This window comes from Lepisosteus oculatus, chromosome 20 (assembly GCF_040954835.1).
Source record: "Lepisosteus oculatus isolate fLepOcu1 chromosome 20, fLepOcu1.hap2, whole genome shotgun sequence".
Lineage (NCBI taxonomy): Eukaryota > Metazoa > Chordata > Actinopteri > Semionotiformes > Lepisosteidae > Lepisosteus > Lepisosteus oculatus.
Genome location: NC_090715.1, coordinates 9,156,097 through 9,174,499, shown reverse-complemented (window position 1 = coordinate 9,174,499; position 18,403 = coordinate 9,156,097). Strand labels below are relative to the sequence as shown.

Below are 18,403 nucleotides of genomic sequence, written 5' to 3'. Positions count from 1 at the left end.
ATATTTAGATATTATTTACAGTTATTTTTCTCCTATTTGAAACGATAATTTAAAATACTTTTTTTTCAAGCACGAAGAATGCCCTTTGACAAATGTTATGCAAGTAACATGGAAACCTCTAATTGGCTCTGGTATAAAAAATGGCGACAGAACATTGATGACGATTTCTACTTCAACTTTCACAGGCAACTCAAAACGCAGCAGCAGAGTGGCGCAGCGGAAGCGTGCTGGGCCCATAACCCAGAGGTCGATGGATCGAAACCATCCTCTGCTAATCGTTTTTAAAAAAAACATTAAATATGTCCTCGTTGTTAAAAAATCTTGAAAATCACATATACGTAGCGATTACATCCACGTGCATAACACACTACAGTTTTCCAGTTTTAAGTAAGTAAAATTATTATTTTAGTATAAAAATGAGTAAGTATAATCTAGGCAACAAAAATAAATAACGGCTAAAGTTTGTAATCTATATATGATAGGAAATAAAAATAAAGAGAAATTTAAAAACGGTAAAATAAACCCAAATTGATTAATAGAATATAATTAAAACAGAACAACACGTGCAGTGCTTCAGGTTTGTGGCTCACTGTGTGTTGCATCATGTTCTCAGGAGTCCTCACGTTTGATCAACAAGCGAGACAGTAGTCTCTTGCCCCCTCTCTTGGACTCCACAGGTAGCACAGTTATCTACAAATATGAAACTTTCGGCCTTTAGATCTATTTTTGCCGAGGGAAAGCAAGTGACAATGGAAATGGCCACTCATCCATTATTAGAAAGCCATATCTTATAATACAGATAAATATAAGGACTTAAATATCTGTTTTTATTTCAACATGGGTGTTTTTCATAGGACAGAATGTTATCTGCCTGTTGTCTTCCCACAACCAAATACCACTCACACACCAGCAGCTATAAAAATCCCACAGCATTTCTTTAAAAGAGTAGAGTTTCCTGGCCAAATTTCACAGGTGCCTTTACCAATCATGGCCTCCTAATAATCACCATCTTTGAAATGGCTTCATCACTCTTTTCTCCTCCCCACTTAGATATCTGGTGTGTCCTGAGAGTCCTGGTGCACTTTGGCTGGTGTAGGAGGGGAGTCCCCATGAACTGTGAAGTGCTTTAAGATGTCTCCAGAAAATTGCTATATAAGTAAGAGTTGTGTATTTATTATTTGTATTTGTGTACCTAGATGTTCTTTTATAGCAGTCACTATACTGAAGAGATTCGAGTTCAATATTCCTCCCTTCACCTGCAGACAAGCATACAGTAACACTGTAATGAGCCACAGCCACTCTGAAACGGTCTCTTACTACAGCAGCTCCAGTGTCTCCAGCCACCTGGAGCAGTGGTGGCCAGTGGTGGCCAGTGCCAGGGCAGGTATGGATTTGGACTGATCCATGGTTCCCCTCAATGACTGTAACTCCCAGGCATATTATTGTAATTATGATTTGAATAATTGTTATGGCTTTTCATCTCCTGTATTTCCCTATGACAAAAGATCACAGTGAATCTTAAAGATACAGAGTGAGACCTTATTACAAATAATCCAGATGCTCACTATCTGAGGTTATGTTTGTGGCTTCATCTCATTTATTTGCTTATAATTTAACTCAGTAGATTTTTTGTACTAAAAATACTAGATACTTATTGGAAATGGGTACGTTTTTCTCACTTACATTAATCCTTCAGCAGTACTGCTTTCATTGTCTCTTAGCATTAATATTTAATAACGGATATTGTTTCTTGAACTTGAAGGCATGCAATTTCCCAGTCTGACTCCTTTTGTTAAGTTATAGAGTTTATATTACAAGAAAATGCTAATGCAGTTGCTAAAGTTCCTAAAATAGAAAATGTATTTCTACACCATTCTATTTTTACCCTCAAAATAAAAATTTCATCAATCCATCTTCTAACCACTTCTTTCAATTTAGGTTCAGGGTTGCCCATACCTGCATCAGTACAGGATACACATTTTAAATTGTGCATTTTGAAAACCAATACAGGACGTAAGAGCATTAAGTTTAATTATAAAGGAAGATCTACTGTATGTGTTGGAAATGTTTAAACTAAAGTAGAGGGTCTTCGGGCCCTGACTAGCTCTGTTGGTAGAGCATGGGAATCATATTCTCAGGGTAGTCCCAGGGTTCGTGTCCCATGTCAGGCGCAAGGTTCTCTAATAACCCATACTGGGCAGCAGCAGTATGGGGGGAGTGGTGTTGGCAGTATCTGGGCAGAAGAAAGGCCTGGCAATCTACTTCCATATCTTGCCATGCAAACTCTATGGATAGTGATGTTGGCATACCAACTTGATGGCACTCAACACAGGGTCTCTAATTATTACTTGTTTAATTAAAATATCTACCCATTTTCTAACCGCTTCTGGGAGCTATCCCAGCAAGCACCTGGCACAAGGAAGGGTACACCCTGGACAGAAAGCCAGTCCATTGCAGAACATACTCACACCAGGGGCCAATTTTCCCAGAAGCCAATTAAGATGCCAGTAATCTACCATGCCACCCATGTCTAAATACTTGATATTAAACATTATTTTAAACAGATGTCTCTATTTATTTTTCAAGACTACATACTGTATATTTTTTAGTCACTGATTTGTTGCAGGTCTCACCTTCCTCATAAATCTTACTTACCCGCTGATTTGAATTCTAGAAAAAAAATAATGTAGTTTTTAAATTGCATCAAAGATCTATCAGATTTGAGAGGTTCCCATTATATTGCCAATTTCTAAGGACAAGGAAAACAGGTGATTTAAAAATTATATGGGACCAAAATCATAGTACTCTTCAGTCTGCAAAAATCTGAGATCTCTTAATCAAACAGATTACCTCTTGATTGAGCAATAACTCACAGATCTTATCTGGTTGGAGAACCCTGCAGCAGAGTTTGCTCAAATGTCTTAAGAGTAGGACCGCTCACTCTAGGGCATGCAATCTCAGCATTTGCTAGTTTTTTATCTAAGTGTGCTTATGATCATATAATTAAATAGCAAATTTGGCTCACAATATATGGATAGACCATTCTGATTTTCTTTCAGCACTGGAGATGAGATTTTAGTTTATCTGTAAGAATCTACATGTAATTTGAAATGTGCCACTTTGTAGGAACTGGAACCGATTAAAAAGATTTTATCAGTCACATTATTAGTTAATCATCAGAGAGACCAGCAGGGTTGTGGTAACCAGGAGACACTGGAGTCACCAGGACTGGAAATCCCTGCCTTAGAGCAAGAGCACTCCATTTCTGAGTATCTTTCAGTTCCCCCCACCAAAGCAAAATACAGCAGTGTGTCTTCTTCTATGTGTTCTCTTCTCTAGGACTGCTCCTTGATTCTCTATCAGTAAAACTGCTGTTCCTCACAATAAAGGTTTATTATGAAGGGGTGTTGGTGATGACAGGTAAGTACTGTATTGGAGGCTTCACATTAAAATCAATAGGAAACCTCAAACTCAGTCCAGGCTTCACCATGGAGTCTCTGGTAGGGACCAGCAGAATTGAAGAAATGATGGAAGAACATCCATCACCATTATACCATATATATTAGTTAACATAAATATATTAAATAACAAGTACACATCAGTGGAACAGAAAAAAACAGACACCAGTGACTCATCACACACAATTGCAAAGGTTTACTGCACATTTCTTGCTTTGTGTCAAAAGGAGGACCTTGCAGTGTAAAATGTAGCAGGGGTGTTCAAATGAACAATGAACAAGGTCAGCAAAAAAGAATACAAAACGAGCAACATTTATATTGATGAGAAATGACACGTTGTTGCCTTAGGCAGGAACCACAGATCCATCTGAAGTGGTTGGGAGAGTGATGGCTATTTTTCTTCCAAGCAATAACACACAGGACATGTTTAACATTGTAAATCATCAAATTGTTACTGAACATTAAAAGCAATGATTATGTGCTCACGTGTTGGATACTAAACAGAGCAGATCTAATGAACCTTTGTTTGGAATACCTTTTTTTCCATTATAAATTTAAGTCAAAGCAACTGAGATAAGTCAAATTAAACATCAATTACAGATACAGGGATTTGTTACAACACTGTCTACAGCCCTGAAGTGGAACCGTGGAAACAAAGTAAGCACTGTTGCCATATTTGCCTCAGAAGCCAGTACTGTTTGTGCTGGGACTTAACAATTAATTTAACACTTAACACGGTCTATCTTTGCTTTAACAGATTTATATCTTTTATGTTTTAAAAGTTTGATCTCATTGGATGAGAACTAAGAGGAATTTGGGTTATTCTCACAAACCAACACAATGCTCATGCAAAAATCCCATCTGTTTTATCACCAATTTGAATGCATTCTATATACAATATGTCATTTTATTAATTCTGCAAATGTTAAAGTTTAACTTATAACCTAATTATTAAGTTAAGAAAATTTCTTTGAATAATTTCTTCAACACAATAAAAACAAGATCAGTATCTTTTAACACGATTACATTTTGATCATAATTTAACTCAATCAGGCCAGTGTTTCGAAGCAGCATTACAGCCTATGCAATAACATTTGGCAGTAATAAGAATGTTTCATTCTCAGGTTTAAAGCAATATTAATGATTAAATACTTTATTTCCTCCTAAAATATTTTAGACACACATTGCAATATTACTCTAATGTACCGTGGTATTATAGAATTATGCTTAAGAATTATACCATAGAGCAAAAACAAAAATAGAAAAGTAAAGGATTACCTTCTCAAATATTTCAACGTTCTATGTAAAGGTTTTGAAGAAGCAAATACTTTAAATGAATATGGTTATAGATGCCTATACGAAAGCAACACGTTTCAGAGCGTTAACAAGTTCTTCACGAAAGTTTTAGAGACATGATTTACAGTCGTATTACCCAACCTTTTCTCACGGTTTTTTCAACCCGGTGGAAGCTGTATGTGTCTTCCGATCACGGCTATGAATTTAGGTCACAAGAACAAGGTGTGAAAACCGCTAGGTTCATGCTAACCAGCAGCAGGTGGCGATATTGAACAAGATTTATTACGTCGAACTCCGCATGCGAGGTTCTAGCGAGGATGTCGTCTGCATTCATAATCAGGGATTCTTCTTATGGTCTTTCCTGCTGCGTCAGAGACTTTATGAAAACGTCAAAATCGGCAGAGAACAAGCAACTCTCTGCGTTGCTTTCTTCTTTTCTATCAAGGAGCGAGGTCTTTATTAATCCTAAAATAAACTTGATTTCCTTTGCAACCTTACTCCAAACACCAAAGAACTAATCGGCAATGATTACGGGCTACTGTTAAAGCTACTGATCGCAAAGGAACAGAACCTGCTAACAGAGTGGTCAATTAGATATTATATGGTAAAAGGCAAAGCTGGTGGTCACAAATTTTAAAAATGCATTTCAATATCAGTTTTTTTTTAATATAACTATGAGTGGTAAGACTGCTATTCCCAGTTCACCATAATTGTCTTGCATGAATTCCAAAACATCGTTTCATACACATGGTTTGACTTGATCATGGTTCACTGGGGACCACGGTAAATTCTAAACCTGCAAATCTGTACTCTTGAATGACATCGTTTTTATATTGTAGGCATGCACAACCAGTTCCGCACATTTTCGATCGCATCTGTGCCTCCCACAGAAAAGAGCATGATACTGTATCTGCACACTCTAGGAATCGAAAAAGGTTTAATGCAGATACAAGTTGAATTATTTATTACACCGAAAACGTGAGGTCGCCATATGCTGGCGTAATGCATTTTACAGAAAGAATACTGTATAACTTTAGAAAAATGGCAGTGTGTACTATAATTCCCTGGCTGTGAAGGTAAGAGATGATGTATCCATTCGTGCGCCAAAAGGTTCCTTGATCTAAATCCAACGTATTCTTGAGCGGCTTAAAGGATTTGAGTTAATGGAATTTCCTCTCTGGGATTCCCCAGCTCTAGGGTAACCCTCCGATGAAAATCCCTTCCAGCGACTTTACACGCACATCTTTCAACTGGCTTTGATAGCAATTTGAATTAGCATAAATTACAGCGTGGATGCCAGTTGAACAGGTTTCTAGTATAATAAACGGCACCTATAAAAGCATCTAGTGAAATACGATAATCAGAAAAAAATAAGGTCTGATCGACCCATAAAAATAATCTGTTTTACTGGAATTCCTATTGCTGCTAAGAAATGCATACCCTTTGGTCCCTTATGAAAAGTATACATGTGCATTATTTTAGATTATATTCGTGTGCTGCCAAAAAAAACTACTTTTAACGGAAGAGTAAATGCTGAGATAGCTTGCACCCATCGTTACATTGCTGAGCTGTACAACTTGAAAATCGAATAATTTAATAATAACAATACTAATAATGGAACGTTATAGTCATAGACGTAGAAGCCAATCTTACGTGAATAAAAAGTATGCGGAGAGAACAGAGACATTTATCAAACTAACCATAGAGGTTTCTATAGAGATGCCCCAGTTCTCTACAGAAATTTGCACGTCATCTATAGGTTATTTTCATAAGCGGATTGTTATCTCAACCTCACGGCTTCCCAGTTCAATACAGCACACTTTCCGACTTTCGGATGCGCCGTGATGAATAACGGAGCAGTAGCTCAGACAGTCAGCTGCTCGCGGGAGCTGCGAGTCAGAGGAGCCCCCTCGCCCGCGCTCTGTAGGAGAACCGCGTCTCCCGGAGCAGACAGTGAAATTCCAGTGTGCCCCCTCTCCCTCCCTCCTCGGCATGATGCTACTTTACTATAAAGAGGCGCATGATTCTCCCAGGCAAACCCTGCCTAGAACTGACGTCACTCCGCCGGCTGACAGATAAATAAGGGGGTTCAGAGCTGCGCTCAGACTAAACTGAAACCTCCAGTGGAAGATTAAGAACCGAGGACTCTGCCAGCGAAGTCTATAAAACAGGACCTATACAACGTTGTTTCTATTCAAGAGGATCACCGGAAAGGATACGAAGAACAAGGAACATAACTCAGACTCACCTGAAAAGTAGGTTGGTGCTTTGGGCTGCAGAACGTAACCTGGACTTTTTAAATGTTTTTTCCAAATATTTGATCGTTATTGTGTCGGTAGTTTGCTTAAATGTATACATTTGCGCTTACTAGAACACGCGCTAAAATGTAAACTCAACTCACACATTCTAGACACCATCTGTGTTCAGACTGTGGCCATGCGGTGTGTCAAACAAGTCAGCAACTACCGAAATAGGGTGTTTATTTTACAGATTTTAAAACAGAAAATAAGGAAACAGAGCAGGTTGTTTGTTTAAAACTTTGTAACCATTTTTAATGTAAATGTTTGTGGTGTTAAGTTTTTTTATTTTAGTACATTGGTTAAAAAAAAGTAGAGACAAAAAGAAATATCTTGTGAGTTTGAACTCGCTTAGCCTGTGGAATACTCGGTCTGTATGTTTGATTATAAATTATTATTACTGATACGAACCATTTATGAAGAATACAGACGCTACAAAAAGATCATTTAGAGTTCCAGATTCATCATCAGATACGAACAACTTAATTTTCCACAGACTACAGAACGACTCAATATTGCATACATGTTTTGCGTGCGGTATTAATTGTCCATTTAGGCAAACGACGCGTTCCTCTTTCACTCAGAAGACCAAATGTCCACTTCGATTGATCATTGATGTGATATTGTTATTTTCAGACACCGGGGGAACATGACTCTGAACAAGGGAGACAAACTGCGGCATCTGGACAAAAGGCGAGGCAGTATGCCCTTCCCTCTCAACCTGCAGCACCTGCACAGGAGGAGCATGCCCGTGGACGAGCGCGAACTGCAGTCGGCCATGCCCGCGGTCCAGATGAACCAGCTGTCCGGCCTCGTCCGCTGCACCTCTTACAGCCCCGGCGAGCAGCACAGAGACAGCTGCGTCTCCGACTCGTCCGATTCTGTTATCTCCTCTGGCAGCGACACAGAAGGACAGATTTACAAAGTGGTGCTCCTTGGCGATCACGGCGTTGGCAAATCCAGCCTGGCACGGATATTCGGCGGGGTTGAAGACGGTCATGATTGTGAAGAAGCAGGTGAGACGCTATTTTTTATTCTACCCTTCTTAAAGCTTAGGTTATTTTACAGACGTACTAAACCCTGATGAACTTGAAAACAACTTAAGGACTTTTTCCGTTAAACTACTAAAATAAATACTGGAAAACGTACTTACTAATGCAGTCCAAAATTGCAATCTGAGCTCTTGGTTGGAGATTTTTTGTGTTCTAGCCAAGAAATAATACTTAAGTTGTAGACGCTCAATTATTTTTTCACGTCTCCTACCTTCTAACCAAATTTCCATTCGCCCTCTAAATAAAGCCAAGGTAAAGATCGGAGTCATTAACTGTACAGTACGTTCGATTAATTTGGCACACATTAGGGTGAAACACAGATGTTAGATTTGGCCCGTGAGCAGTAAACGCGAGGCCGATTGATTTCTTTGGATTCGGTCGAGTTATTTTTAGCACCATCACTCTCTTAGGTTGACACTATTTATAGCCTAGCAGTAATGATAACCAACGGAAAGTAAATGGAAATCGCTACAGGAGATAGCACAACTACAGCCCTTTTGAAGATTAAGAGGTGTCCTGCTATCAGTCATTAACAGGTGTTATCAGTTACAGCACAGCCACTCGCTTTCTAATGGCTTGCAATTGATGAGCCCTACATGCTTATCTTTTTAAAAAGATTAGTGTCCCACAGGCAAATATTTTAATCTTTCTTTACCTTTGTTGTAGGCAACACATATGACCGATCTATTATTGTGGACGATGAGGAAGCTTCAATCGTGCTCTATGATGTATGGGAACAGGTAAGCCCGCAAACATGAAGACCAGACACCCATTTCTAGGAGAAACTACAAGTCAGTTAACTAACATAAAAATACACAGCTCAAATGCAGTAACCAACAAAAAAAAAACTGCAGTTAAGGTTTACCAAGTGAAAAACAACGAAATTCATTTTTTAGCAGAAACTATAGTAGATGTAGAATATTAATTGTGATGTAGATATTTGGAGATTTGGTTTCAGACTTACGTTAATTCAAAATCCCTTGTGATAAGGCATTATTAATAGTTCATTAAGCTTATTATAATAGCAATATTGCATGAAACAGTATATCCAGGATGTTTCTCTTTGTATAATTATTGCCACTGACGATTATGTGTGCTGATTTTGCTGCATTTCTCCAGGACAACAGCCAATGGCTGAAGGACCAGTGTATGAAGATGGGCGATGCCTACATCATCGTGTACTCAGTGACAGACAAGGCCAGCTTTGAGAAGGCATCAGAGTTACGGATCCAGCTGCGGCGAGCCAGGCAGTCGGAGAACATTCCCATTATCCTGGTGGGAAACAAGAGTGACCTGGTGCGATCTCGAGAGGTCTCTGTAGATGGTAAGCACTGAAGCTCGCCTCACGATATAGGAAACAAAAGTTGTTCAGGCAGACATATTTCTATTTAATATGTGTGTTTTTAAGATACCATGTACATTTTTTGATATTGTTGGATTGATAAGAGTCTGACCTTTCCATTATAAAAAGTAGAAGTAAAGAATTAACAAGCTTGCTCAAATGGAAGGAGCTGTCTTTAAAAATTTAAAGGTAGCATGTCATCGTTGGGGATGTCGCTGGGAAAGGCATTCCTGTAGTGGAGATGCAGGGTGTCCTTTGGGAGAGAAGGCTGAGACATGCGGACGCTGTGTGGTTTTCACAGAGGGCCGGGCCTGCGCGGTGGTATTTGACTGCAAGTTCATCGAGACCTCGGCCTCGCTCCACCACAACGTGCGCGACCTCTTCGAGGGCATCGTCCGACAGATCCGACTGCGCAAGGACAGCAAGGAGGACAACGCCCGGCGCCTGGCCAGCAGCAAGAGACGGGAGAGCATCAGCAAGAAAGCGAAACGCTTCCTGGGCAGGATCGTGGCCAAAAACAACAAGAAGATGGCCTTCAAGCAGAAGTCCAAGTCCTGCCACGACCTCTCAGTGCTCTGACAGGCCAATGAGAACTGCTGCCTTTACTGAAAAGACCAGATGCTGTGTGACACAGACTTGGGTTTCAGACACTGACCGGAAGACTGACATAGATGTATATATTTTGTAATATTAAAAACAGAATAATTTAAACAAAACTGAGAAGACAATTTGATGGTGATGAATCTGCATGAAGCTTTCTAGGTTTTATTTTATTTTTGGTTTTGCCTTAAGAGTACATCTTTTCAACCTTGTGTATACAGTTGAGAATACCACCCAGGCTTGGCCCTGCATTTGCTGTAGCAATGCCTTAATAAAAGAAACATAAGGTGTTTTAAAGAAAAGGTGTAGCCACCCAAACCTAAAATCAGTGTGATTGCAAGCCATTATATAAAGCAAACACTGTAAGGGAATACTATTATTTTAGGACAAATATGAGAATTTTATTGCAAGCAGTATGTTTGATTTCACCATTAATCTGTCCTTCAAGAGCATACTTACTTGAAATTTAGTACGCAGGTTCGTACTTCTATTAGATATGTTGGGGGGGTTGTTATCGGGGGGAAAGAGGGGGTTAAAATGGTGAAGAATTATATTTCCTATTTTATCATTTTGATTTGAATTTCAAGCTCTAAGTGTGAGTAAGAGAATCAAAAGCAATAAATGTTATGTTGTGAGTTTAACATCATTTAAATAAGGTTGATTTGCACTTCCATTTAATATTATTCAATTACTACTTTGTTACATGTTTACATCGATATTTTATAATAAAACATGACCTTTAACCTGTCTGGATTATGTCTGAATTAAAGACACTCTAATCAGCACTACCAAAAAAAGTTTTCCTTTCAACTGACAAAAAGGATGCATTGTCTGCTGACTGAACAGAGAATCAGTATATTGTGCAAGGGCACATGTAACACAATCTTCAGGGCTCAAATGTAAAGATAAGCAAAACACCAAATGTCACAGATTTTTATGAAGAGTTTTATGATCTTCATGGCAAAATATTTTTGTTACTGTTTTGTGGGTATCTTCTGTATTTCTGCAAGCATTATTTAATCACAATAATTTTCATTATTGCCATCATGTCTAAACTGTGGCATTTCTCCATCTTGTCACTTCTAAAAGTTAGGGTTCTGTCTCCTGTGTAAATCTAAGTGATCCAAATCACTTGGGAAGCAATAAAAAGTTGGAACAAAATGTTGGATATAGTTTATGTTTTAAGCTGTAATAAAATCAAAGGATGTTATGTAAAAATAATGCACTAGTAAGTTCTCATTTTAAATATGTACCAGTTTAGTCACCACCCTACAAAAGAAATAATAAAAAAAACATTGTTGTTCTGGAATCAGTACATTCAAAAGCAACCAGATCTATTCTGGGCTAAAAGGAGTGTCATACATTTAGTTCATACAATTCAGACTTCAAAATGTCAGTCATAGATTGACAGACTAAAGGAACTGAACCTTTTGAACAGACTATCAGGGGACTTGGGACCAAGTATTTACATTCCTTATTGGCATTGAAAGCTGTGACAATGTAGGGATGCCATTTTGTGCTTTGGTTGTTCTAATTTAGCACTGCAAAACTAACCTCTCAAATGTTTCTTCTTAATTATTGTTTTATATTTTTACTTCTAGCATGGGATAACTTTCCGTCTTCTACTAAGTTCACCAACCATTTAACCTGGCTCCACCTTTGGAGCCACTCGCTTGCTTGCTTGCTTGCTTGCTTTCAAACTCTGAAACCTTTGTTTCTCAGATCTTCCTAACAAAAGAGAAAAGGCTGTGAACTCCACGCCCGTGTATAATTCGAGACACATGCTAATCAGGCCAGCTGAGCCTCATCTCCCTGCAATCCAGCTAATCAGTGATCCCTTTTTTTCTACCTTTCACACAGGGTGGAAGAAAGTATAAATCTTTAGAAACAGGGTTACAGAGTGTAGGGAATCAACAGTGAAGCAAAAGGACATGTGGAATCTACATGGAAGTGTTTAAGGGTTGTTGGCTTCTTTTGAGAAACAGTTGGATGAGAACCTCAGATCAAATAGCTACAAACTACAAAACAGGCTAGATGAGTCCAAAAACCTTCTCTCATTTATAACCTTTATTGTGGTCTCACATAATTTATTTTCTAATATTCGTTTAGTACTGTCAGTCTGTGATTAATGTGGAGGAGAGGTCTGATTCGAGCAGTGAGCTGTATTAGATTGAAAAGAATGACAAACCATCTGTAATGATGAAGTTCAGGTGGGCAGCTGCGTCAGCATGTGTAGGCTGCAAAGGAACAAGTAATAGGTTTATGCCATGCTGAAAAGAGAAGAAAGAAAGCACAATGTTTTGGCTTTGGAGCCTTCTTCAGGTGTGAGAAAGATAGGACAGTCAGCAAAGATAATATAGCCTGGGAAAACACAAGCCAGGAGAGAGGAGGAGGCGGGAGCAGGGGAGAGGCAGAGTGGCCAATCAAGTGGTGCGAGGTCGAGAGAGGTGAGGAGAGGTGGGAAATGAAACCTACAAATGAATAGAGACAATTAGAAGAAAACAAGTCTGTTGTTGAGAGAAGGGGGACGGTGTGAACTGTTTCAGGATAATTTAAGTTTCTGGTGTCTTTCTGCTATAGGAGTTAAGAAACCCTAGTTTGAGAATGCAGACAGGGAGATCAGTGTGATCATGGCTGTCAGAAGTGAAATGAGAAACTATGAGCTTGGAGAAATCTTTAATCTTCACAGCCCTAACAGTTCTCTGAAGCGGTTCTCCTTCCTGTCTCCCCAATGTAGATGGCTGGACATTTACTGCAAGAGATACAGAAAATAAGGTTGCTGGAGGTACAAGATGTCATCTGAGTGATCCGGAATTGTCCTGAGGGGCCTTGAATGAGTGTGGTGTTCGATATGTAATTGTAGGTGATACAGTGAGCTCTGTTTTGTAATAATGGGGATGTCAGAACCCCCCTCCTCCCCTTAATGAAAGTGAGCCATTGGTGCTGCTACAAGGGTGAAGAAGGCGGAGGGAGAGATGTGAAAATGAATCCTGTTAAATGGAAGGGGTGAGATTAGGGTTTGACATACTTCCATACCTTTGTTTTAAACTAAATCTCAGTGGTTTTGGTCAAACTCTGATTAAGGCAGAGAAGAAGCATGGCTTGTACAGTTAGTTTATTGAGAAAGCTTGGGATGGACTGTTTTGGAGAACAGTGGTGAACAAACTGGAATCTTCCCATATTGAAGCAGAATCTGTGTGGATTTGTTTCTTTTCTGCAATGTGGTGGGATTGAAGAGTGAGTATAACCAAAGCAGCCACTGAAAGCAGCTCTGTCTGAGAGTGGCTCTGTTTCTGGTGTAAGCAAGCTCCAAATGCAAGGATGTAATGTACAAGTAGGAAGCATGATATTTCTACTTAGGTACTTGGAAGTGGGCAAGACTAGAGTTTGACCTCCCCCTAAACTTTGGTTCCATCTAATAATCCATCTTCACAAAATTTGAGGCCCAAAACCACTAAAGTGAACAATGCAGCTGAGAAATTGGCACAATTCATAAAGATAGAGTTAAACATTAACCTGGAAACTCATCAAACCATTTGTGGTTCAGCATTACTTTTTAAATTATTCTCCCAATGCACAGGAGAACTGGAGTCCACTGAGGCACAGTGAGGTAAGAAAAAGATTTCACAGCAAATTCACTGCAAAATAGCCTAACTTCTAACTGTGATAATCGTAATACAACACAGGTAATATTTGTGTAACCATTTTGATGGTTAATATGTGGAGACTGAACTGCACCTTGTATCAAGGTTATCTATTAAACATAGCATTGAGAGAGGAGAGAAGAGAGAAAAAAATGCAGGTTTGTTTTTCCGCAGATTACTGTTACACATAAGTGGATCTTTTGCCTTTATTTTCTAGCAGGCAGCCAGTGACTCATATTACTAATCATAATTAATAGAAATGCATGCAAAGGGTTGTTGATTCTACTGGTAGTATGAACCATGGTTTTGAAAGTGCTTGCTGTCTCTTCAGCGTCATATGACCTCTGTGCATTAACCTTAGTATTCCAATGATACCACCATAAATATGACTTTGAAGAGTCATTTGTGGTCTTGGAGTACTAGTTTGGTGTTGCTCACAACTGTTTTTGATATGCTTCCAACGTGATTTAAGATTAAGGTATCAAGAACTGGACATTTGTTCTGTGTTCTGTGTAACGTTTTAATCCACCATTTCGCACTAGAACAGCTGGTTTAAGCCAGAAGGACATTACCTTACAATCAACTTGATCACCTTATTTTCCTTTCATTATTATACTGATCTGCCTTAAAGCTTGGTTCTCTAGACTACCCAGCAAGTCAGTAGCACATCTCTAATTCCCTCAATCTCAAGGCTTGTAAAGTGCATGAAGGTTTAAAATGAGAGGGGGAGAGAGTGCAGTATATGTGATTCCCTCTATGATATTGTCCTCTCCTTACATTTTGTTATATAATTTTGCTACATTCAAAGGTTAAATTCTTTAAAATGAAAGTTATTCTCAAAGGATACCATTTTCTTTGGGATGTGAAATATTTTGCAGTTTAACTTCTTTAATGAAACCAAAACATATTCTTCAAAAATGCATGGCATACTTAAAAACAGAAGAAACACTCTAAGTTATGTTGTAAAAGCTATATTGGAAGTGAAGGATTATATACTGTAATGTCCTGAGATCATTTTTATACTTTGAGGTTTTAGAGCATTTTATGAAAATACTTACACATTTATAAACCTAAAATACACATTCAAAATATGGTATCTTTTGTTTAATCTTTGTATTTTTAAATTCATACATTGAATTTTGGACTAGTGTCTGGTGAGTTCACTGTCTGAATGCTAGTAAGTTAATAGATACCATCTGGATGCCCCAAAGCAGAAGAATGTTGATCAAATTCATATCTGTATAGATCTGTATTTTTTCCACAGAGACTGCCAAGTATAATCTGTGAAATGTAACCACCCACATGCATCTATTTTTTATGGAGTTTTGTATGAAAACCTGTGGAGCCTCTGTAGCCACATTACAACAGCTAGTGATGAAGTGCAGTTGAGTTGGAGGATTGACTATTGTCACTCAAGGTGACTGACACAGGTTAAGTCAATATTGTTTAGCTGACATTGAAACAGCACATTGCTAGTACTGTGAGTCACAACATAACTAATTTATGAGGAACATGTTTCAATAAAGGAGACTGAATTGAAAATCCAACATCCATTCTTTCCTTAACAACAATACCTGTTAACAACTCCTGAAAAGATTTAAAGTCTTTTTTTAATTTATTTTTTAGATTTTAATTTGTGACTCGCAATATTAAGGTTGTCTGGAAAAATAAATAGAGAAAACGTGATCGTGTGGTTGATTGTTTTATGTATGATGTAAATTTTCTCAAACATGTGTTTGATAATAGTTTGAAAACCAACAAAATACACTCTGCCAGTAATTTATTTAAACATACAGGAACACCCATGGTAATCATTACCTAACTCCAATAACTTAGGATAAAACTTAAATCTGCATTTAAAGATGGGAAAAATGACTTGTGAATGATGATTCTTCAGTATGTTGTAAATCCTGTTTAGGTAATGGGTTATGGCTTATGGTTATCTCCTGACCCTAACTACAGTGATGTTCAAAATAATTATTTATATTAAGACTTAAGATTCTTAAACAAAACATATCCAGCCAACATATATGCATTTATATGCAATTTATGTTATACAGTACATGTACAATAGTATAAGAGTCTTATTTTAATGATCTCACTTCTGCTCCAGCAGAGAACATCCTTTGGCTGGTGTGTATTGGAGCAAAAAGAGCATTTGAAAGACAAAATGTAAATATAGTCACATGATTCCAGGCCAGAACAGCCATATCACTTTACCAAATGAGGAAGATTTTTTTTTTCAGTCAGCTACTTCCATGAAACACTGCTATAAACTGGGGCTGTTTCCTTTAGGAGGTGGTTAAAGCTCAATATTTTACTTGTTTATTCAATGGAATACTAACTGAAACTTGGCCCTGCAATAATTTAAGTGCTTTTGGTCTTCAAATTTAATACACATGGAAATATGACCTCATAAAACACTTTGATTTTCCATCTGTTAAATGAAATCTTTATCCAGGATAAACAGCAGTAAAATCATTTATAGAAACTGTAACTGCAGTCCAAAGCATCATTTGTAGTGTTTCTGCTGGCAGAGGTGTTAGGTGGGGCCAACAAGGGGCACTCTTCTGCGGTCCTTGTGGGTCCTAATGCCCCAGTATAGTGATGGGGACACTATACTGTAAAAAGGCGCCATCCTTCGGATGAGATATAAAACTGAGGTCCCATCTCTCTGTGGTCATTAAAAACCTTGTAAAGAGTAGGGGTGTAACCCCGGCGTCCTGGCCAAATTTCCCATTGGCCCTTACCAATCATGGCCTCCTAAAAAATCACATATATGAATTGGCTTCATTACTCTGTTCTCCTCCCCACTGATAGCTGGTGTGTGGTGAGCGTTCTGGCGCACTCTGGCTGCCGTTGCATCATCCAGGTTGATGCTGAACATTGGTGGTGGAGGGGAGTCCCCATTACCTATAAAGCACTTTGAGTGGAGTGTCCAGAAAAGTGCTATGTAAGTGAAAGGAATTATTATTATTATGAATTATGAATATCTCAGACGGTTCTGTAAAATTTTACAAATTTCAAATTAAGCACAAAATTGTAAACTTGCCCTGCATAGTCACCATATTATAGCAAACCCCTGGTCTTGCCACAGGTGAGAGAGAGTGTTTGCGCAAATTGGGACGTGAAGCAGCCCTTTCTGCTCACTAGTCACTTGAGTGACTAATGACTAATATAATGTGTACAAGTGAATAAGTACAGGTTGTGCAGCTCCATTTCACCTCAGAAATGTTCCAATGTGATCTGCATGCAGAGTTAAGAAATAAGTTGTGTTGTTAGGAAAACTGTCTTAAAGTCATGAGTAATATTTCTATTGGATTAAAAGAAATGTATTCACAAGCCTGCTTGTTTACAATGTAATAGGGCCCCAACACCTCTCTGGAGGTTTTGCTGCCTCCTTCTGAGTCACAGACTATAGTGCTGCACATACCTGAAAATATAGTCTATTCTGTTATATAAATTACATGCTATTGCATACGTTTTACTTTCATTGTGGTTTGAAATGCACTTATAAATTCTGATTCTTTCAGTTCGCCTTTGAATGGTTCCTACTCCAGGAAACATTTCATGTTTAGTTTGGTGCTGAAAAGCCTGTACAGTTAGCTGTGGTATGGTATGTACAGTTCTTTGGGTTGTGGAGAGATTCGATAATTGTATCATAATCTATCTTCCAGTTTCTGACACTAGGTATTCTTTCTAAGAGGAAAGTTCATTATTATTTATTACATTTTTAGAAAACAATAATGCAGCGCACACAATATGCATCCCCTTGGATCCTTCTTCTAAAGGTAAGTAAAACTGTATCTAAAAACATTACTTTAATAAAACCTAAAACTAGAGTATCATGCATTGTAATACAATATATTCTAGTGGTAAATAATTTCAACTAAGTACGGTTTAAAAAAATAAGTGCTATGATTAAATTATGAGGTTCCTATCTTAACAATAGTATTTTAATTGTACTTTAAAAACAATTTAAAATGTTCTTGTTTGCAAATGGAGCTAAAATCAGATTAATCATAGAAGAATAATAAGTGCTGTCAATTCTAGTCTTATTTGTAGAAACTTACTTGATCCCATTGGCTATGCCCAGTAACAGGTCGGACACTGGACAAACAATTTCAAAGGAGAACTACAATGCTTCAAGTTCCAAATTCATTATTGTCCCCATACATCCATTTTCTAACTACTTCATCCAATTCAGGGTTGCAAGCAATGCGAGTGCAAAGTGGGATACACCCTGGATGGGACACTTTTGGGACACAAAAGTTACAAAACAAAAAGTAACCAAAAATGTGGGTTCCCATAGCTGTCTTTGCAATCATACAATTAAAAACTGTTTACATTAACTTGTGTCATCAGAATATTTATCTGGAGCTGCCGAGTAAAATTTACAAAAAGGGAAAGGGGGAGGAAGCACGTTATGAGACTTTATTAGTGTTATCTAGAAATCTATTTTATATATCTTTGTTTAAATACACTTAATTTTTTGATACTATTCCCCTATCAGGGAATGGTTGAGTTCCAGTTGTTAGACATTCTTTCTATTTTCCCATCACTAGTTTAACACATGGATCCTTTTCATTCAAAGCCATATTTATCCTTTTGTACCTCAGTTTCATGCACACCAAGCCACCCACACAACCACTTGTCAGTTTTAATGGTCTAATAAACCTAAGATTTATTTCTTGGGAATCACGTGTGCTATGCT

At 38.1% G+C, this 18,403-nt stretch overlaps 1 protein-coding gene across 1 annotated transcript; it reads left to right on the top strand.

The window, feature by feature from the left end:
* Nucleotides 1-6,810: 6,810 nt before the first annotated feature.
* rrad (Ras-related associated with diabetes) lies at nucleotides 6,811-10,794 on the top strand. Its single transcript, XM_006641218.3, has 5 exons — nucleotides 6,811-7,009; nucleotides 7,688-8,067; nucleotides 8,770-8,843; nucleotides 9,223-9,427; nucleotides 9,747-10,794. Exons 2-5 carry the CDS (start codon nucleotides 7,701-7,703, stop codon nucleotides 10,022-10,024), a joined length of 924 nt encoding a protein of 307 aa, XP_006641281.1. The 5' UTR covers nucleotides 6,811-7,009; nucleotides 7,688-7,700; the 3' UTR covers nucleotides 10,025-10,794.
* The last annotated feature ends 7,609 nt before the right edge of the window (nucleotides 10,795-18,403 follow it).